The following is a 23573-nucleotide window of genomic DNA, read 5'->3' as shown; positions in this document are numbered from 1 at the left end:
AAATCAAATCAAATTTTTATTTGTCACATACACATGGTTAGCAGATGTTAGTGCGAGTGTAGCGAAATGCTTGTGCTTCTAGTTCCGACAATGCAGTAATAACCAACAAGTAATCTAGCTAACAATTCCAAAACTACTACCTTATAGACACAAGTGTAAGGGGATAAAGAATATGTACATAAAGATATATGAATGAGTGATGGTACAGAGCGGCATAGGCAAGATACAGTAGATGGTATTGAGTGCAGGATATACATATGAGATGAGTATGTAAACAAAGTGGCATAGTTAAAGTGGCTAGTGATACATATATTACATAAGGATGCAGTAGATGATATAGAGTACAGTATATACGTATACATATGAGATGATTAATGTAGGGTATGTAAACATTATATTAGGTAGCATTGTTTAAAGTGGCTAGTGATATATTTTACATAATTTCCCATCAATTCCCATTATTAAAGTGGCTGGAGTTGAGTCAGTGTGTTGGCAGCAGCCACTCAATGTTAGTGGTGGCTGTTTAACAGTCTAATGGCCTTGAGATAGAAGCTGTTTTTCAGTCTCTCGGTCCCAGCTTTGATGCACCTGTACTGACCTCGCCTTCTGGATGATAGCGGGGTGAACAGGCAGTGGCTCGGGTGGTTGCTGTCCTTGATGATCTTTATGGCCTTCCTGTGACATCGGGTGGTGTAGGTGTCCTGGAGGGCAGGTAGTTTGCCCCCGGTGATGCGTTGTGCAGACCTCACTACCCTCTGGAGAGCCTTACGGTTGTGGGCGGAGCAGTTGCCGTACCAGGCGGTGATACAGCCCGACAGGATGCTCTCGATTGTGCATCTGTAAAAGTTTGTGAGTGCTTTTGGTGACAACCTGATGCGCCTTCTTCACGATGCTGTCTGTGTGGGTGGACCAATTCAGTTTGTCTGTGATGTGTACGCCGAGGAACTTAAAACTTACTACCCTCTCCACTACTGTTCCATCGATGTGGATAGGGGGGTGTTCCCTCTGCTGTTTCCTGAAGTCCATAATCATCTCCTTAGTTTTGTTGACGTTGAGTGTGAGGTTATTTTCCTGACACCACACTCCGAGGGCCCTCACCTCCTCCCTGTAGGCCGTCTCGTCGTTGTTGGTAATCAAGCCTACCACTGTTGTGTCGTCCGCAAACTTGATGATTGAGTTGGAGGCGTGCGTGGCCACGCAGTCGTGGGTGAACAGGGAGTACAGGAGAGGGCTCAGAACGCACCCTTGTGGGGCCCCAGTGTTGAGGATCAGCGGGGTGGAGATGTTGTTGCCTACCCTTACCACCTGGGGGCGGCCCGTCAGGAAGTCCAGTACCCAGTTGCACAGGGCGGGGTCGAGACCCAGGGTCTCGAGCTTGATGACGAGCTTGGAGGGCACTATGGTGTTAAATGCCGAGCTGTAGTCGATGAACAGCATTCTCACATAGGTATTCCTCTTGTCCAGATGGGTTAGGGCAGTGTGCAGTGTGGTTGAGATTGCATCGTCTGTGGACCTATTTGGGCGGTAAGCAAATTGGAGTGGGTCTAGGGTGTCAGGTAGGGTGGAGGTGATATGGTCCTTGACTAGTCTCTCAAAGCACTTCATGATGACGGAAGTGAGTGCTACGGGGCGGTAGTCGTTTAGCTCAGTTACCTTAGCTTTCTTGGGAACAGGAACAATGGTGGCCCTCTTGAAGCATGTGGGAACAACAGACTGGGATAGGGATTGATTGAATATGTCCGTAAACACACCAGCCAGCTGGTCTGCGCATGCTCTGAGGGCGCGGCTGGGGATGCCGTCTGGGCCTGCAGCCTTGCGAAGGTTGACACGTTTAAATGTTTTCCTCACATCGGCTGCAGTGAAGGAGTGTCCGCATGTTTTAGTTGCGGGCAGTGCCAGTGGCACTGTATTGACCTCAAAGCGGGCAAAAAAGTTATTTAGTCTGCCTGGGAGCAAGACATCCTGGTCCGTGACGGTGCTGGTTTTCTTTTTGTAATCCGTGATTGACTGTAGACCCTGCAACATACCTCTTGTGTCTGAGCCGTTGAATTGAGATTCTACTTTTTCTCTATACTGATGCTTAGCTTGTTTGATTGCCTTGCGGAGGGAATAGTTACACTGTTTGTATTCGGTCATGTTTCCAGTCACCTTGCCCTGATTAAAAGCAGTGGTTCGCGCTTTCAGTTTCACGCGAATGCTGCCATCAATCCACGATCAATCCACGGTTTCTGGTTTGGGAATGTTTTAATCGTTGCTATGGGAACGACATCTTCAACGCACGTTCTAATGAACTCGCACACCGAATCAGCGTATTCGTCAATGTTGTCGTCTGACGCAATACGGAACATATCCCAGTCCACGTGATGGAAGCAGTCTTGGAGTGTGGAATCGGATTGGTCGGACCAGCGCGGGAGCTTCTTGTTTTAGTTTCTGTCTGTAGGCAGGGATCAACAAAATGGAGTCGTGGTCAGCTTTTCCGAAAGGAGGGCGGGGCAGGGCCTTATATGCGTCGCGGAAGTTGGAATAGCAATGATCCAAGGTTTTTCCAGCCCTGGTTGCGCAATCGATATGCTGATAAAATTTAGGGAGTCTTGTTTTCAGATTAGCCTTGTTAAAATCCCCAGCTACAATGAATGCAGCCTCCGGATATATGGATTCTAGTTTGCAAAGAGTCAAATAAAGTTCGTTCAGAGCCATCAATGTGTCTGCTTTGGGGGGAATATATACGGCTGTGATTATAATCGAAGAGAATTCCCTTGGTAGATAATGCGGTCTACATTTGATTGTGAGGAATTCTAAATCAGGTGAACAGAAGGACTTGAGTTCCTGTATGTTGTTTTGGCCACACCACGTCACGTTAACCATAAAGCATACGCCCCCGCCCCTCTTCTTACCAGAAAGATGTTTGTTTCTGTCGGCGCGATGCGTGGAGAAACCAGCTGGCTGCACCGTCTCCGATAGCGTCTCTCCAGTGAGCCATGTTTCCGTGAAGCAAAGAACGTTACAGTCTCTGATGTCCCTCTGGAATGCTACCCTTGCTCGGAATTCATCAACCTTGTTGTCAAGAGACTGGACATTGGCGAGGAGAATGCTAGGGAGTGGTGCACGATGTGGGTCACAATTCCAGTGGGTCAGAAGTTTACATACACTAAGTTTAGTGTGCCTTTAAACAGCTTTGAAAATTCCAGAAATTGATGTCATGGCTTTAGAAGCTTCTGATAGGCTAATTGACATCATTTGAGTCAATTGGAGGTGTACCTGTAGATGTATTTCAAGGCCTACCTTCAAACTCAGTGCCTCTTTGCTTGACATCATGGGAAAATCAAAATAAGTCAGCCAAGACCACAGAAAACAAGTCTGGTTCATCCTTGGGAGCAATTTTCAAACACCTGAAGGTACCACATTCATCTTTCCAATGATAGTACGCAAGTATAAACACCATGGGACCACGCAGCCATCATACTGCTCAGGAAGAAGATGTGTTCTGTCTCCTAGAGATGAACGTACTTTGGTGCAAAAAGTATAAATCAATCCTAGAACAACAGCAAAGGACTTTGAAGATGCTCGAGGAAACAGGTACAAAAGTATCTATATGCACAGTAAAACAAGTCCTATATCGACATAACCTGAAAGGCCGCTCAGCAAGGAAGAAGTCACTGCTCCAAAATCACCATAAAAAGCCAGACTACGGTTTGCAATTGCACATGGGGACAAAGATCGTACTTTTTGGATAAATGTCCTATTTTTGTTTCATCAGACCAGAGAACTATTTGGCAAGCCAAAGAACACCATCACAACCGTGAAGCACGGAGGTGGCAGCATCATGTTGTGTGGGTGCTTTGCTGCAGGAGGGACTGGTGCACTTCACAAACTAGATGGCATCATGAGGTAGGAAAATTACGTGGATATATTGAAGCAACATCTCAAGACATCAGTCAGGAAGTTAAAGCTTGGTCGCAAATGGGTCATCCAAATGGACAATGACCCCAAGCATACTTCCAAAGTTGTGGCAAAATGGCTTAAGGACAACAAAGTCAAGGTATTGGAGTGGCCATCACAAAGCCCTAACCTCATTCCTATAGAAAGTTTGTGGGCAGAACTGAAAAAGCGTGTGCGAGCAAGGAGGCCTACAAACCTGCCTCAGTTACACCAGCTCTGTCAGGAGGAATGGGCCAAAGTTCACCCAACTTATTGTGGGAAGCTTGTGGAAGGCTACCCGAAACATTTGACCCAAGACAAACAATTTTAAAGGCAATGCTACCAAATACTTATTGAGTGTATGTACATTTTTGGGAATGTGATGAAATAAATAAAAGCTGAAATATATAATTCTCTCTACTATTATTCTGACATTTCACATTGTTAAAATAAAGTGGTGATCCTAACTGATCCTAATTTTTACTAGGATTAAATGTCAGGAAATGTGAAAAACTGAGTTTAAATGTATTTGGCTAAGGTGTATGTAAACTTCTGACTTCAACTGTAAGCATCACAAATAACGTATTATTAGCAACGCTAGCTTGCTTAGCCGGCTAACTAAAATCTCATTGGTTAAAGAGTTGTGCCGAATACAACGGCACTCATGTCATAGTTATGACTTCACCAACCTGGAGACACGAGAGCCAGAGTTAGCAAACTTTAGCCGTAGATCAAGGGGTCTCAAACTACCGGCCTGCTGGCCAAATGCTTGTCTTAGTAAATGCCGCCCACTGCCTGCATAGTTCCCTTAGAGGTGGGTGGTATTTCTCAAAGTGAACCCTGTTCTGGTTTGATATTGCGGGAAGCATGTTGTAATCGTAGCGATTGGCACACAAAGCATAATAACACTTTCCTATTGGGGAGCACAGAGGATGACTTCTCCTACTCTGGAGATACACCTGGCACCAGCTCTCCCTTATCACAGGTGAGGGGGTTTCAATGCGGGAGGGGATGGGTGTTGTTGTCACATCAATGCAAATGAGGCTAGAGGCCCGGTGTGGAACGTATCACAGATGGAGGGGCACACCACCACAGTTTTCCACTCCGTTGGCAGCAAGGTCAAACGGTGCATGTTATCTTACTCGCTCACTCACCCTCTTTCTCTCCCTCCCTCTCGCTCTCGTTCGCTAAAGGGTGCAGGAGTTCAGAGCGGGGAACACAAGCACCCTCCTGAACCTGGTTCTTCGCAAGCGCACACACAGGGCCTCATAACAAAGTAGTGTCTCCATTACCCCCCTCACCCCCACCCCCATCACCCTCCCCAAGCTTAACTGCGTGGGAAGAGTTGAGCAGATGCAGCCTGCACTTTAGAAAACAACTCGCTATGTCACTGCTAGTTAAAAAAGCATGAAACACATTTTTATCTGCCTTGGCATTGCCTGCTTTCTAGCACCAAAGTCAGACAGGTGTTGTAACTAACCTGTGCTGTGAGTGGTGGGGAGTTTTTTTGGTTGCCAGAGAGGAGATTGTAAACACAAAACGGGTTGGGGACAATGCCCCACGTGTATATGTGTTTATACTTACATGGAACACACTTCGGTGCACATGTACACACATGCTTCCATGGTGGGTCTCTGAGTGGGGAATATGCATGGCTGGGTTATTGTACTGTCCCAACATGTTTGTCTTCTTTTGTCTGTAAATCTCACTTTCTGAGCATGTGAGTTCCTGAGCATATGCGTTCCTGAGCATGTGCGTTCCTGAGCATGTGAGTTCCTGAGCATGTGAGTTCCTGAGCATGTGAGTTCCTGAGCATGTGAGTTCCTGAGCATGTGAGTTCCTGAGCATGTGCGCTGTAAGTATTTACTACCACATTGAGCAACATTTTCCACTCCCCCAATTAAACCTGAGATTGTTACTGTACACACCAAGGAATGTTTTTCACAGAGTGAGTGACAATTGTCCTGCCATATTTGTCCATCTCTGAAAAGTCCCCTTCGTAGCAATACTTTTCTTTTATCTCTTTATGAATGAGACACCAAATACAGAAGAATCTCAACAAAACTTAAATGAGAAGTGTAAGCTATGTTACACAGTACACCAGTTGTCATAACACTGTTATCTGAACTTGTCTGTCACAATGAGGTAAACAACCCTCACTTTCCAGCATGCAACATGAAGCTCCTAAGCGCTTTCATCTTTTAATGAGGCGGTCATAAAGAGAGAAAGAAGGACATCTGACAGAGGTGGGCACTGTCACTCTCAGGGTAATACTGTGTTTGTGTGTGTCATGTCAGATGACGTTCTGCACTGGTGCTACATTAAGAATTAACTTAAGTAAATTAGGCATGTGACTTTCAATGGGCCTCTTCTGTCAATTCTCTACGACTCCCTCGAGAAGACCCCAGTCCATGTCAGTAACTGTGTATCTCTTCTCCTCATTGTCACATAACCTCTTCAAAGTGAGAAAGAAAGCACACCTACTCGATGGGTCATTGACCGTGTAGAAAAACAGAGTGGGAAACTGGGAGTGCTTCCAAAACAGCCAGACAACATGCAGCGTCAAAGCTTGCCACCCTACAAAAGGTTAATGATCCTTGCGGAAAAACAGGTGACAGAGATCTATTTTGTTTCCTCAGTCAGGTGGCAAAATGCCTATTAATAGTGTGTGGAACGACCTCCGATGATGTAGGATGATATCGGAATAAGTGGGACATCTTTTGCATTTCTGTCTTCTGTGACCTCTTTCGACATCTATCCAAAATAGTATCTCAACACATGAAACGTTTCTGAAATCCTTAAGATGTTTCCTAATCACACACACAAAAAACAAATGTTTGATATCATATTCACAGGAGGCATGACACACCCATTTGTGTACATATTTTCAGTTTGCATTTGGTAGACTGGGACAGCAGATTAGATAAACTGAGACACCATTATTGTAGTCCTAATTGTACCCCAATGGTAATTTAACTAAACAAAAATATAAACACATGTAGTGTTGGTCCCAAGTTTCATGCGCTAAAATAAAAAAAATCACAGAAATATTCCATACTCACAAAAAGCTTGCTTCTCTCAAATGTTGTGCCCAATTTGTTTACATCCCTGTCAGTGAGCATTTCTCCTTTTCTAATATAATCCACCCACCTGACAGGTGTGGCATATCAAAAAGCTGATTAAACAGCATGATCATTACACAGCTTTTTGATATGCCACACCTGGGACTAAAATGTGCCGTTTTGTCACAACACAATGCAACAGACGTCTCAAGTTGAGGGAGCGTGCAATTGGCATGCTGACTGCAGGAATCTCCACCAGAGCTGTTGCCAGAGATTTGAATGTTAATTTCTCTACCATAAGACGCTTCCAACATTGTTTTAAAGAATTTGGCAGTACGTCCAACCAGCTTCACAACCACAGACCATGTGTCACGAATTACGAAGGTGGGTGGAATCAGGCACAGAGAGCAGGTTTCAGTTATTTGTCAGTTTATTCTCTGGCGCACAAACGACGGTCACGCCAACACACAGGGCAAATAAAATACCCAGCCCAAACACAGGACCAAAATAGTCCGGAGAATAAAACACACGAAAAACCACCATATAACAGGATAACAAAAACCATTCCGCACAAAACAAGGGCGGGACAACCTACTATATATAAGGACGCTAATTAAACTAAAATACACACAGGTGAAACTAATAAGACAAAACCAACAGACAAACGAAAAAGGGATCGGTAGTGGCTAGTAGGATGGTGACGACGATCGCCGAGCACCGCCCAAACAGGCAGGGGAGCCAACTTCGGCAGAAGTCGTGACACCATGTGTAACCACGTCAGCCCAGGACCTCCACATCCGGCTTCTTCGTCTGCGGACCAGCTACCTGGACAGCTGGTGAAACCGAGGAGTATTTCTGTCTATAATTGTCACGAGGATTTGGAAACAGGTGCAAAAACGTATCAGTGCTCATCGGCCATTGGACATGGACCCATTACACAACAAGGTGGAAATCACTAATTCAACAAGGAATCAGTGGCTAACTGCAAGCACTGCAAAGCAATCACTAGCCTGCTATTCAGTGGAGTGGCTGTGTTTTTTCCCCCCTGAGTTCCCACCATAAATACAGAGAATGCCAGACTTTGATGACAAAGTTTGATGACAAAATTTGCCCACAAATTTAAAACCTCTACGGGATCGATGTCCCTATTACGGGACGGTTGAGCTAACATGCACTAATGTGATTAGCATGACAGTTGTAAGTAACAGCCAACTTTCCAGGACATAGTCATGTCTTATATGGGCAGAAAGTTTACATTTTTTGTGAATCTAACTGCACTGTCCAATTTACAGTAGCTATTACAGGGGAAGAAATACCATACTATTGTTTGAGGAGAGTGCACAACGACAAAAAACAACTGATTTGTTACATTCACCTCCGAAGGTAAATCATGTACGTACATTCAGTAATCTTGCTCTGATTTGTCATCATGAGTGTCCCAGAGATAAAATGTAGCATAGTTCTGTTTGATAAAATCAATTTTTATATTCAAATGTAGGAACTGGGTTCTACAGTTTGAACCGCTGCTGTCTCTGGCTCCACACCGACCCCGCCCGGCCATCTAGATGTGTGAAAGTGAGTCTATATGTCAAGGCTCAGGACAAAATGTATATTGACCAATTTGGCACATTTGGGCAGACTTGATACAAAATATTGTCCAGTATTACAATGCTTCACTGGATCAATCTGAAACTTTGCGCGCACACTGCTGCCATCTAGTGGCCCAAATCTAAACTGCACCTAAACTGCAATATTATATTATGGCCTTTCTCTTGCATTTCAAAGATGATGGAGAAAAGAAATGCAGGTTTTTATGTTTGTATTATCTTTTACCAGATCTAATGTGTTATATTCTCCTACATGAATTTCACATTTCCACAAACTTCAAAGTGTTTCCTTTCAAATGGAATCAAGAAGATGCATATCCTTGCTTCAGGTCCTGAGCTACAGGCAGTTAGATTTGGGCATGTCATTTTAGGCAAAAATTTAAGAAATGTTACGATCCTTAAAAAATGTATTGTATGCTGCTGCATAAATTATGTAATATGCCAGGGCGATATGTATTCGATATGTATAAGAAAGTAATACTAAGTGTATGTTGTGTTGTATGCTGTTAGTAGCCATGTGCCTCACACTAATAATTTGGTCTATTTTCACCAATGCGGTATTGTAAACACATCGTTCATGGCCAGTGTGTGATTGTTTGCAGACTTTCTTTTGTACAGCTTTGACAGTCCTACTGATAGTAGTGGTGGCGCTTGGCGTGCATGTGCAAATTCAGCACACACAACATTCTATAATAGAATTGTGTTATTTGACATGTCAAAATAAAAGCTTATTTAATGAGTCAAATAGTGTTATTTGACGTGTATATTTTTTGACATCCAAATACCCAAACAGCGTTCAATGTGCCCCACCCGAATCATTTGGTATTTTTTCACCTCTTAAGTTCACCTACTGTTCCAACTTGGTGGTGCACATGTAGCCTATAACCTGTTTTAGAGATATGTAGTATGTTGGATGTAGTCATCCAATATTGTAAGAGCTTTCATTGGCTGCTTATTTGCCCCCTTTATTTATCCTATGGTTCTGATTTGGTGTACAGGGAGAACACTGTAAGAACGGCCCATGATCTGAATTCTGTTGCTGTACATTTCAAAAGTGCTGAACAAATAGTTATATTGACTACGTCCGTCGTCACGCTCGCATGTAATGTCTTAATCGAAATTACGGAATGTCTCTTATCCGCTCGTCGTGCCCTTATTTACCTTTATTTTATTAGGCAAGTCAGTTAAGAACAAATTCTTATTTTCAATGACGGCCTAGGAACAGTGGGTTAACTGCCTGTTCAGGGGCAGAACGACAGATTTGTACCTTGTCAGCTCGGGGATTACGAACTTGCAACCTTTCGGTTGCTAGTCCAACGCTCTAACCACTAGGCTGCCATAGCAAGTACATCTCAATTGTCATTAGAAACCACATTTATTTAAGCAAGTCAGCCATATCAGCTATGTTTTTTTTAAAGCGGGAAACGAGGCTGAATGAACTGTTTCGCTGTCAGACAGGGCTCTGCTGATAACCAGGTGTAGCAGTGGTTAGCAGCAATTAATGTATTGTTTAGTGCTGTATTGTGTAGTGGCTTTGCTGGTATGCATCCCACTTTTTTTTGTGTTGCCCCCACCAAGATTTACATGCTAAAATCGCCACTGGTCAGTGTCATGCATGTGTGTTTGTGTTTTGTGTGCACTATGTACATGTACCCATGTGTGTGCTCCTGTGTTAGGGGATTACAAAACCCACATGCTCCCCCTAAGCACTCCAGCAAATATTTCTCAAGGTTCAAGGTTCTTACGATGGCAACTGACACTCAGTGAGTAAGCACTTTTATAGGGCAACAACATGGTACCAAAAACATGCCATCCTCATCGCTGACATGCCCTCATAGTGTGACTGCTGATGGTTCAAGCGAACTGCGTCACCTTCAGTTTAGGCCGATATGTTTATTTATAAGTGATGAGGCAAGCGCACTTTCTGCGTCTGTCTGGGGTCATGCGATCCTCACAATTTGGATCCATAAATGAATGGTGTGGGCTCCACACCATGCAAGCCCGATCCCTGATTGGTTATGAATAAAATTGTCAGAGTATATATATTGTGATAGGCGTCACAGTTCCAAGAAACGAGAACACTGAAACTTCCAAGTTTCCAACAAAGCAAATACATTGATTCGTGTCCCAGTATTTATTCTTTATTAGCCTATCACAGCACGAGAATGAGGGCACAAATCCAAAAGGTACCACAGATAGTAGAATTGTTAAAAAAGAAAACGGTTGGTTTGCAGCACTTCAAGCCAACATCTTCAGTGTGCGTCCTGAACCCGAAGGATGCTACATTGGTTGCGCCTTGTCGACACAGTCTTCCCTCGCAGACTCAGAGCCTGGACTCGATACCTGGACCCACCAACTGGCCCTTATTTGGCAGTTTGATAGAACTACTACTCAAAGGAGGGCTGCAAAGACAACACAATGCATTGGTAAATTATAACAAAAATACATTATAACGAGAAGAATAATACGATGAAGAATAAAAACTAAAAACAATTCGACAGATGTTTTATTTTATTACATTTTAATAAAGAATTAAGTTGTTTTTATTTGTGGATGAAATGTTTTGTGTCTGATATTTCTTCCTTTTAGATTGATTACCATAAGAAATTCGGAAAGATTTTCCGGATGAAACTCGGCTCCTTTGAATCGGTCCATATTGGCGCACCTTGCTTAGTGGAGGCACTCTACAGAAAGGAGAGCGCTTACCCACAGCGTCTGGAGATCAAACCCTGGAAAGCATACCGAGACTTAAGAGACGAGGCATATGGACTTCTTATTCTGTAATTGGCACTTTTCAGTATTCCTATGATATCCTGCTATTTGCTCAACAGAAATACACAGGTAATCTATTTTAACAGACGTAGCCTACTAATGAATATATTGCCTGATGATTTTCAGGGAAGGGGAAGACTGGCAGAGGGTGAGAAGCAAGTTTCAGCAGAAATTGATGAAACCCACAGAAGTCGCGAAACTTGATGGAAAAATAAACCAGGTTTGTAAGATAATTTACCTGCGTTAAAACTGCACATTTCAAGGTGAATTTGATCAAATAATGACTTTTTATTGTCTCCAAAATGTAGGTGTTGGTCGATTTCGTTAGTAGAATTGGGCAAGTGACTGACAATGGACAATTTGTGGACTTGTACTTCGAATTGAATAAATGGTCAATGGAGAGTAAGTAGCCTATTGTTTATAATATAAATAACATATTTGTGGCTAGATATACATATTTACAATAAAGATTGTTGCTTATATGTAATGTGGATGTATTAAATCATTTGAATTATTTTAATGATAATTGCATTTTTTTTTAAACAAAATTAAGTAAAAGTCTTATTAGAATGAATGAACATTATAATTGATTTGCTACTGAGGAAAAGTTAAATCAATAACACATTAATGCATGTTGTTGCTCAATTAATGTTTTCAATGTTTTATTATCTAATTACAGCCATTTGCTTAGTGCTCTACGACAAACGCTTCGGACTTCTGCATGACAATGTCAATGAGGAGGCTATGACCTTTATCACATCCATAAAGACGGTAAGTGGTCATTGATTTTACACATCCAGTTACTATCTGCATATAGTGATACAGGTATTGTGGGTGCAGCTGAAAACCACTGGCTTGGGGATGATCTTAGTGATCTTTTTGTGACAGAGCTATACTGCGATATCGCTCTGAGCCTATAGATAGAGTGCAGTTCACTTTAGTGAGTGGGCTAATCACCACTGCTACAATTACTGATGAATCAGTAGACTATCTGAAACTGGTCTCTGGGCAGGCAGGAATTTACCGGGGCAAACTAATATCTTCAGCAGCCAGGAGACATGCATGTATTTACAACATCTTTTAAACAACATTTTGTTATAGTAACCATGGTCCTGTGCTATAAGTTGATATTGAAACACTGGAGGTAGACTTTGAAAATGACTGGTTGCAACTATAAATTGTTACATTGTCATGTACTGTATGTCTTTATTTGATTGTTACATTTAAAGTCTCTCTCTCTCTCTCTTCCCCCCCCCCCCCTCTCTCTCTCTCTCTCTCTCTTCCCCTCTCTCTCTCTCTGTGGATGTGTAGATGATGAGCACATTTGGCGCCATGATGGTCACGCCAGTGGAGCTCCACAAAAAACTGAACACCAAAACATGGCAGGACCACACCACGGCATGGGACCGTATATTCAGTACAGGTAAAAACTCCTCCTACAATGCCCCCCGACTCTCGGTCCCCTCCCCATCCCTCTCTAAAGAAACCTCCCCTCCATGTACACTCTCTCACCCTAAAACCTCAATGCCCCCTGATCTCGCTCCCAACCACCACTAAAGCAACCACATCGCACCCAACCACCGCTAAAGCACCCCCCCTAGTCACTTCCAACTGCCCTCCCTCTAAGTGACCTCCTCTCCATGTCATCTCTCCCTCTGATGAAACCTCAATGCCTGCCACGTTCACTTCCAACCCCTCTCTTGACACCCCCAATCCTTCCACCCGGAGCGTGTCCAGATGACGTATTACCCAAGAACCGCTTTGAGCAAATTTCCAGTCAGGTGATAGGAGAGAGAGAGATATGAACCGGGTGCCTCTGCGATGAGTGGTGGAATAAAGTACCCAATTGTGATATTTGAGTAAAAGTATTGATACCTTAATAGAAAACTACTCAAGTAAAAGTCACCCAGCAATATACTTCTTGAGTAAAAGTCTAAAAGTATTTGGTTCTAAATATACTTAAGTATCAAAGTAAATGTAATTTCTAAAATATACTTAAGTATCAAAATGTAAAAGTCATTTCAAATTCCTTATATTAAGCAAAGCAGACAGCACCATTTTCTTGTTTTTACTTTGTACAAATAGCCAGGGCACACTCCAACACTCAGAGATAATTTACAAATTATGCATTTGTGTTTAGTGAGTCTGCCAGATCAGAGGCAGTAGGGATGAATTGGACCATTTTCCTGTCCTGCTAAGTGTTCGAAATGTAACTAGTACTTTTGGGTGTCACGGAAAATGTATGGAGTAAAAGGTATTTTTATTTTATTTATGAATACACTGAAGTAAAAGTTGTCAAATATAAATTATAAAGTACCGATACCCCAACAATTACTTTAGTAGTGTTTGAGCATGTTTACTTAAGTACTTTACACCACTGTCTGCGATCCATGAACTTGGCTCACCCCCTCTTACACAACACAATCAGAGTTGTAGTAAACCGGATGACCTAAGGGGGAGAACACTGCCAAATATTTGTAGTAGCGGGATCAGGGATGGAGGGGAGGAGGAGACGTGGGAGTGGAATGTTGGCTCAGGGCCTTGCTACAGATCGTTTGTTGTGCTGCTTGCTTTTGCCGGTGGCTTGTAGGCACCTGTCCACCCTCTCTTACACGCACATATATGTATATACACAGGTGCGGGGGGGGGACTCTATTTTGTGTGTGTGTGTGTGTGTGTGTGTGTGTGTGTGTGTGGCTTTAAGGCCTAATTGTCAAGACATGTCATTGGAAAAAGGAAAAACACAACCTGTCCTGATGTTTTCATCTGATTGTCAAACAAATCACTTAAAAAAGTAGGCTACCTACGCACATTCAGTCCACCCAAATAATTCCTGCATCCAATCAAAAACACAAAGTGTAATGACATTTGGCGATCGTCATTAGAACTTCACTCTTGTAGCCTGGATTAATCGATACTCCTTGGTGACAAAACAACCTTCTTGTAAAAAGAAAAGTCGGGACACATGAAAAGGGACTAAAATACAGGACTGTCACGGGATGACAAGTGCAGTCACAATGGGATTTTTCTTTTTAAACCACAGAGGTGGGCTGTATCGCATTAGTGGATACTCACACTGCTCTCAGGGCAGGTCCGCCAGTTTTGACTTGCAGAAGTGACTTTTCATAGCAGGTTAAGAGTACTTACACAGCAGGTTAGGATAGTTAACATGACAGGTTAGCCGAATTAACGAAGCATGTTAGCAGAATTAGGTTAAGTTAGAAAAAAAAGTTAGGGTTAGGTAAAATCCTAAAATTGTCCCCGATGCCAAATCGAACATATCTAGCTACAACCAGGCCTGCCCTGGGAACAGTCTTGGGTTCCACTGATTTTGAAAAAGCTTTTACCATTGTAGCAGTTCAAAGCATTAGCATTATTTTGATTTGTGTTGCATTTAAGGGGGCTCAACTCTCATTCCCCTCCTATACGTCATTGTAATTAAGAATTTGTTCTTAAGTGACTTGCCTAGTTAAATAAAGGTTAAATAAATAAAAATGATCCTCGTGGCCAGGTTCAGTAGATAAGAGATGGTTGAGGGCTTTTGAAAGTAGCGATAGGGAGTGGAAGTGAGGGCATTTTATGGCTTGTTAAATATCGTTTACTTGTTTGTAGAAGTTTACAATTACCATTGTTTATGACTGGTTACAGCTTTTCACAAATATAATCCATGTTTTGGTGAATAAAGTTGACCTTTTAGAATGGCTTTAAAAATGGACTATATGCAGTCGTTGTTACCTAGCTTTAAAAAAAAAATCTTTCAGTTAATTATTTCGCGTTTGTCTCTTGTTGTTGTCCGCAGCCAAAGTCTACATAGACAAGAAGATAAAGCGCCATGCAGGGGCAACAGGGCCCAGTGACGACTTCCTGTGTGACATCTACCGCCACAGTCACCTGTCCAAGAAAGAGCTGTACGCCGCCATCACAGAGCTCCAGATCGGAGGAGTGGAGACGGTAAGGATCAGTTGACAAATGTAACAGAGATGGTTCTGTGAACCACACTTGCATGATGAGTATCCTTGCTAATAATTTAGCGTCACAACACTGAAGTGTGATAGTCCTCAAATTTTTCCAGGGAACGGTGATGAGTTACATTGCTTGTCACCTGAAGACTTGCTTAATGCCTAGGTTTTAGCTTAGCGGGACCCGGATTTGAATCTCGATCATACAAACAAGAACAGGGGCAGATTTATCATTCACTTGCACCAGCGCCTATTTTGCTCTTCTATTTTCTGAAAAATAAGAGGGGAAAACATGACACTCCTTTATTGTTGATGACTTTCACCTTACTTCATTTCTTGCTCCCATACATTGTTTTAACTCATTTACTCTACGCTTGAAGTGGTATTCCCTCCCTGTGAGAGAAGAAACAAACAGGTGCAAACTGTAATAGTAGTGGTTCAAAGACTGAGGTAATCTGGTCTGCAGTCCAGATGTGACAGAAACAGCCCTTGAGGAACCCCTCACGTTCCTCAGCTCCATCTACTGTAGGACCCCCTCTATGGAATGCAGTATATAGTATCTCTCTGAATGAGTCTGACATCTCTCTCTCTCTCTCTCTCTCTCTCTCTCTCTCTCTCTCTCTTTCTCTCTCTTTCTCTCTCTTTGTTGATGTTTTGTAGACTGCCAACAGCATGCTGTGGGCTATTTTCAACCTCTCCCGTAACCCCTGCGTTCAGAAGAAGCTGCTCCAAGAAATCAGAGAGGTTCTGCCTGCTAGTCAGACTCCCAGTGCCAAGCACCTCCAGAGAATGCCCTACATCAAGGCCTGCCTCAAGGAATCCATGAGGTACAGTAAGACATTCCACTGGGATGTGACGCAAAAACAATAACACTGCAGTCATCGTGTACTGTATGTCATTCAAACCGGTACACAAGTCCAAAACAAATTAGTTGAGGCATGGGCACTTGACTTTGTCTGAAAGTGGGTGCGCAAAAAAAAAAAGATAATAATTTTGAATGAAACCCCAAAATAAATAAAACATTTGTTGTTGCAATTTTTAAACCATTTCCTGCAATTCTGCATTGTTTCTTCAAATATATTGAACTTGAGTACTTTTTATCATAACCATGACAGATAACAAATCCTAATTTCTAAATTGCACAATATATATTCAGTCAATAAAAAAACAAGTGCCATTTAAGACTGATTTATTGAAACCACAAAGTCAACTAGTTATATTATATTGTGGAACACAATCTTCAAAAAGGCAGTAACCTCAGCAGTGGAGCTTGCTTGTAGAAGCCTATTACTGTGCAATGGCATAGCCTTGTTTTGTTAATTTAGCAGAAAATACACTTTTATTTCCCAAGGCCTTATCACAGTCAACAACACACACCTAATTTATAGTAAAACAAACTATGTGATATATCAGAATAAAATAGAACAGAATATTTTTTCAATTTTTTTTAATATACAGACATTTTGATTTACAAGTGTTTTTTGTTGTTGTTTAATGCAGAAACTCACACAGATAATGTCAATGCATTTTGACAAATTAGCTATTTTCCTTTCAAATTGCCTTTAAAAAAGGTTTGAGTATGTTTAACTGATCTTACATGTATCCTCCTGCTTCAAGACTATATTTCCAAACACTTTTTTCAAATTCCTGCAGGTTATCGCCGTCGGTTCCCTTCACGAGTCGGACCTTAGACAAAGACACTGTGTTGGGGGATTACTCCATTCCCAAGGGGGTAAATGGATTACTTCGTTTTCCATCATTTAAGAGCTCATGTTGGGGCGATTACAGTCTCGGCTCATTTAACATTTGATTTGATTGATTTTTATTTTTCATTTGCAGACAGTGTTGATGATCAACAGCCATGCTCAGGGTGCCAATGAGGAATACTTCCACGACAGCAGCCGGTTTAAGCCAGAGCGTTGGCTAAAAGAGAGCAGTACCATCAACCCCTTTGCCCATGTGCCGTTTGGTGTTGGGAAGAGGATGTGTATTGGGCGGCGTCTGGCAGAGCTACAGCTGCAGTTGGCACTCTGCTGGGTAAGAACAACCTCCTGTGCCCCCAAAGTGGCCACCAAGTTGCCAACATTGTAGTATTACCGCAGGTTGGGCTTAACACCTGTGGGCGATATACAGTATATTACTCCGTCTTCCTGCGTCAGGTTTCAATGTGTACAGTCCCTTTTCACATACGTTGTGTTCTAGCCTGAATTGAAAATGGGTTCAATTTATATTTTGTGTCACTAGCCAACATACAATACCCCAATAATTATGTTTTTAGAAATTGTTACAAATTAATTCAAAATAAAAAGCTGAAATGCCTCAATAAGTTTTCAACCCCTTTGTTATGGCAAGCTTAAATAAGTTCAGGAGTAAACCTCTGCTAAACAAGTAACATAATAAGTTGAATGGACTCACTCTGTGTGCAATCATAATGTTGAACATAATTTTTTTATGACTACGTCATCTGACTACCACATCCTGTTTGCAATAAGGCACTAAAGTAAAACGGCAAAACGTGACAAAGACATTAACTTTATGTCCTGAATACAAAGCATTAGGTTTGGCATAAATCCAACACCACTGAGTACCACTCTTCATATTTTCTTGCATGGTGGTGACTGCGTCATGTTATGAGTATGCTTGCTATCGGCATGGACTAGAGAGTTGTTTTAGGATAAAAGGTAACAGAATAGAGCTAGGCACAGGTAAAAACCTAGAGAAAAACCTGGTTCAGTGTTCTTTCTAACAGACACAGGGAGACAAATTCACCTTTCAGCAGGACAATAACTTAAAACATAAGGACAAATATACACTGGAGTTGCTTATGAAGATGACATTGAATGTTCTTAAGTGGTCTAGTGACAGTTTTGAGTTAAACCGGCTTGAAAATCTATGGCAAGACTTGAAAATGGCTGTCTAGCAATGATTAACAACCAACTTGACAGAGCTTGAATAATTTTCTAAATAACAATGTGCAAATATTGTACAATACTGGTGTGCAAAACTTGTAGAGACTTACCCAGAAAGACTCACAGCTGTAATTGCTGCCAACGGTGATTCTAACATGTAAACATGTATTGACTTAGGGGTGTGAATACTTATGTAAATGAGATATTTCTGTATTTAATTTTCAATATATTTGCAAAAATTTCTAAAAACATGTTTTCACTTCGTCATTATATTCATATTGAATTCAGGCTGTAACACAACAAAATGTGAAAAAAGTCAAGGGGTATGAATATTTTCTGAAGGCACTGTATAACTTTAAGTTCCAAGAAGACTTTGTCCTGCAATGTGTGTTAACCTTGAAAAATGGTTTTATGTCACCATGTGAGTCTTACCTCAATTGATACTGGTTGTCCTTTTACATGCCCTTCATAATCTAATGATTGCTCCTTTTTCCCGTCTTTCTATCAGGTCATCAGAGATTATGAAATTGTGGCGACAGATAGTGAACCAGTTGAAACGATCCATTCGGGGACGCTTGTTCCCAACCGTGAACTCCCTGTGGCTTTCATTAGACGATGAGGTAAGAATAACATTCACCCTTGCACATACCTCAAAATCATACATATACTGAAACTTACAGTGCCTTCGGAAAGTATTCAGACCCCTCGACTTTTCCACATTTTGTTACCTTAGTCTTATTCTAAAATGGAATACATGTTTTTAATAATAATCAGAAATCTACACACACTACCCCATAATGACAAAGCAAAAACAGGTTTTTATACATTTTTGCAAATGTATTCTAAATAAAAAACAGAAATACCTTATTTACATAAGTATTCAGACACTTTGCTATGAGACTCAAAATTAAGCTCAGGTGAATCGTGTTTCCATTGATCATCCTTAAGATGTTTCTACGGTCAATTCAATTGATTGGACATCATTTGAAAGGCACACACCTGTCTATATACGGCTCCACAGTTGACAGTCCATGTCAGAGCAAAAACCAAGCCATGAGGTCGAAGGAATTGTCCGTAGAGCTCCAAGACAGGATTGTGTCGAGGCACAGATCTGTGGAAGGGTACCAAAATATTTCTGCAGTATTGAAGGTCCCCAAGAACACATTGGCCTACATCATTCTTAAATGGAAGATGTTTGGGACGACCAAGACTCTTCCTAGAGCTGGCCGTCAGGCCAAACTGAGCAATCGGGGGAGAAGAACCTTGGTCAGGGAGGTGACCAAGAACCTGATGGTCACTCTGACAGAGCTCTAGAGTTCCTCTGTGGAGATGGGAGAACCTTCCAGAAGTACAACCATCTCTGTAGCACTCCACCAATCAGGCCTTTATGGTAGAGTGGCCAGACAGAAGCCACGCCTCAGTAAAATGCACATGACAGCCCGTTTGGAATGGCTAAAAAGGCACCTAAAGACTCTCAGACCATGAGAAACGAGATTCTCTGGTCTGGTGAAACCAAGATTGAACTCTTTGGCCCGAATGCCGAGCGTCGCATCTGGAGGAAACCTGGCACCATCCCTATGGTGAAGCATGGTGGTAGCAGCATCTTTCTGTGGGGATGTTTATTAGCGGCAGGGGACTGGGAGACTAGTCAGAATCGAGACAAAGATGAACGGAGCAAAGTATAGTGAGATCCTTGATGAAAACATGCTCCAGAGCGCTCAGGACCTCAGACTGGGGTGAAGGTTCACATTTCAACAGGACAATAACAATAAGCACACAGCCATGAACACAGGAGTGGCTTCGGGAAAAGTCTTTGAATGTCCTTGAGTGGCCCAGCCAGATCCCGGACATGAACCTGGAAAGACCTGAAAATATCTGTGCTGCAACGCTCCTCAACCAACCTGACAAAGGTTGAGCGGATCTGCAGAGAGGAATGAGAGAAACTCCCCAAATATTAATGTGCCAAGCTTGTAGTGTCATACCCAAGAAAACTCAAGGCTGTAATCGCTGCCAAGGGTGCTTCAACAAAATATTGAGTAAATGGTTTGAACACTTTTGTAAATGTGATATTTGAGTAGTTTTTTTGTATATTTTTTATAAATGTCCAAAAACCTTTTTTTGCTTAGTCATTATGGGGTATTGTGAGTAGATTGATGAGGGGAAAAAAATATTTAATCAATTTTAGAACAAGGCTGTAACAATTTTGGGGGAAAGTCAAGGGTCTGAATACCTTCCGAATGCACTGTAAATCAGAGTAAAGACAATATATACAGTACCAGTCAAAAATTTGGACACACCTACTTTCTTTATTTTGACTATTTTCTACATTGTAGAATAATAGTGAAGACATCAAAACTATGAAATAACACATATGGAATCATGTAGTAACCAAAAAAATGTTAATAAAATCAAAATATATTTTATATTTGAGATTCTTCATAGTAGCCCCCCTTTGCCTTGATGACAGCTTTGCCAATTCTTGGCATTCTCTCAACCAGCTTCATGAGGTAGTCACCTGGAATGCATTTCAATTAACAGCTGTGCCTTGTTAGTGTGAATTTGTGGAATTTCTTTCCTTCTTAATGTGTTTGAACCAATCAGTTGTGGTGTGATAAGGTAGTGGTGGTATACAGACGATAGCCCTATTTGGTAAAATACCAAATCCATATAATGGCAAGAACAGCCAAGACACATGAGCATCGGTTTTGATGTCTTCACTATTATTCTACAATGTAGAGAAGAGGAAAAATAAAGAGAAGCCCTTTAATGAGTAGGTGTGTCCAAACCTTTGACTGGTACTGTATATTGTATAAATAGATATATATCTCATATCTCAAATTAATATAACACACACACACTTGTGGAATAGACACCAGCTAGAATGCGGTTTTAATCAATCAGCATTCAGGATTAGACCCGTTGTATAAACACACAATATATAACTATAAAAAGGTACATTCAACTCCACAAAAATAAGAAAACATATACTAGCAGGTTGTGAAATGTTTTATTTGATTCCATGTGTTATTTTCTCCAAAACAGGCTTCAAACACAGATCATTTGGACCTCACTACAGAAAGATAATAGTTCTAGACCTGAATGTCCAGAGAGACTCCCTTTATTGCTGCTCTGTAAATAACAAAGAGAAAATATCAGATCTAAATATATTTGTATGTAATCCTGTCACATATACCTCAAACTAATATAAATTAATTTAAAGTATTAACTATGAGAGTTAGCCTACTTGTTGACCAATAACGTTTAGCTTGTGTTGTAAGACAACTGCACTTTACTGCCCACTAATCTTAAACAACTGTTCTTATGTCGAAAATGTTAAATAAATTATGACTTTTGTATATGTTGTCTTTGTATGTTAAAGTATATACATTACATGTATAAAGGCTACTTGTGTATTTTTTCCATTGTGTATGAAGTGCAATAATAGTGTCAACATGATGTACATTTAAGACATAGTAATTCTTAGAGAGAATATATTTCATCCACTTTTTCTTTTTGTTGCAGTATTTTCAATGTTTGAAATTGTAATTACTTTGCGGAATATGGTTTTAGATTAGTACAACTGTATCATAGCCACACACCAAAGCTAAGGACCTAATGATTTATGGCTTTGGTATATCATAGTAATCAAGTGCTATTTGCATGTGAAAATGTCATGGAATGCTCCATGGTAATCTTTCCAGCTCTTGTGCTCAGCTCAGGGCTCCTATCCAGTCAAACCTGCATTAGCAATAGCTACTTCAACTATCCACACACCATAGTACGTCTATTCTTGCAACAAAACATATTATAGCGATAAAAGGTCATGTACACTGCCCCCCTCTGCCATTCAGTGATCTTCTACAGTTGTCTTTAATATTACAAGTAGCTGTATGGTAATAGACGTGTATAATATTAACCTATTATAATAGACTTCATATGTCTATCTCACTGTAAATGTTAAGGATTTTTTACTAGTCTGGTTTCAATCGTCTGAAATACATGATCTCCTGAAAAGTGATAATATTCTTAATTTCTGCTTGGTGAATTTAGTGTATTTGTGGGGGCATGATATAGCATTTGCATGTATCTTACTGATATATTGTCTTATAAAAAGAGAAGATAGAGGTAGGTAAAGGAATACAGGTATAAACTCCATGCCGCAAGGGGCAATGTGTGATCAAAAGTCGACAGTCGACAAACTGATATAACTCTGTCTTAGAGCCTTATTGATAAGAATAATATTAATTATATTAAATGGTTTTTCAACCAATTGGCATCCTGTAGGGAGAAGGTTTCAGTCTGGAGAATATACTGCATCATAGTCAATTATATTATATTTCATTAATATTATTATTTAATTTCACACACACAAGACATTGATTTGAAATACACCGCTGGGTATTTAAGACAGTGTACTTCTGCCATCTACTGTTCAAAACTTATACTTTATGGTAAAGTCGAGATGTCTTGTATCTCAAAAGAGGAACATATTTGGACTGGATTACATAATAATGTAATTTCTTATTACATCATTTATGTTGACATTGTGAAAATGAATCTGCAGTAATGTTTCATTTAGTTTTCTTTCGGTATATATGGGAGCTAAAAGCTGAATTGCATGCAATGGGAAATTCAAGAAGACATAGCTAAATCAAATCAAATCAAATTGGTCACAAACACCGTGTTTAGCAGATGTTATAGCGAAATGTTTGTGTTTCCAGCTCCAACAGTGCAGTAATATCTAACAAAAGTAATATCTAACAATTTCACAGCATTTCACACAATACACAGAAATCTAAAGTAAAGGAATGGAATTGAGAATATATAAATATTTGGATGAGCAATCAGAGTCAGAGTGGCATAGACTAAGATACAGTAGAATAGTATACAGTATATACATATGAGATGAGTAATGCAAAATATGTAAACATTATTAAGTTGACTAGTGTTCCATTATTAAAGTGGACAGTGATTGAACAGCATTCTTATATACAGTGAGGGAAAAAAGTATTGAATCCCCTGCTGATTTGGTATGTTTGTCCACTGACAAAGAAATGATCAGTCTATAATTTTAATGGTAGGTTTATTTGAACAGTGAGAGACAGAATAACAACAAAAGAATCCAGAAAAACGCATTAATAACATTTTTTACAAACCTACCATTAAAATTACAGACTCATCATTTCTTTGTCAGTGGACAAACATACAAAATCAGCAGGGGATTCAATACTTTTTTCCCTCACTGTATATAAGAATGCTGTTCATTGACTATAGCTCAGCAATCAACACCATAGTACCTTCCAAGCTCTTTATTAAGCTCGAGGCTCTGTGTCTGAATCAAGACGT

At 40.9% G+C, this 23573-nt stretch overlaps 1 protein-coding gene across 1 annotated transcript; it reads left to right on the top strand.

The window, feature by feature from the left end:
- Positions 1-10634: 10634 nt before the first annotated feature.
- On the top strand, positions 10635-21645 carry LOC115142853 (1,25-dihydroxyvitamin D(3) 24-hydroxylase, mitochondrial). Its single transcript, XM_029682654.2, has 12 exons — positions 10635-11013; positions 11177-11367; positions 11486-11579; positions 11668-11761; positions 12039-12130; positions 12671-12782; positions 15159-15310; positions 15979-16145; positions 16972-17050; positions 17158-17355; positions 18736-18847; positions 21270-21645. Exons 1-11 carry the CDS (start codon positions 10753-10755, stop codon positions 18844-18846), a joined length of 1551 nt encoding a protein of 516 aa, XP_029538514.1. The 5' UTR covers positions 10635-10752; the 3' UTR covers position 18847; positions 21270-21645.
- Positions 21646-23573: the final 1928 nt, after the last annotated feature.

Source organism: Oncorhynchus nerka, linkage group LG15 (assembly GCF_034236695.1).
Source record: "Oncorhynchus nerka isolate Pitt River linkage group LG15, Oner_Uvic_2.0, whole genome shotgun sequence".
NCBI lineage: Eukaryota > Metazoa > Chordata > Actinopteri > Salmoniformes > Salmonidae > Oncorhynchus > Oncorhynchus nerka.
The sequence above is the reverse complement of the archived record's forward strand: the minus strand, read 5'-3'. Positions and strand labels throughout refer to the sequence as shown.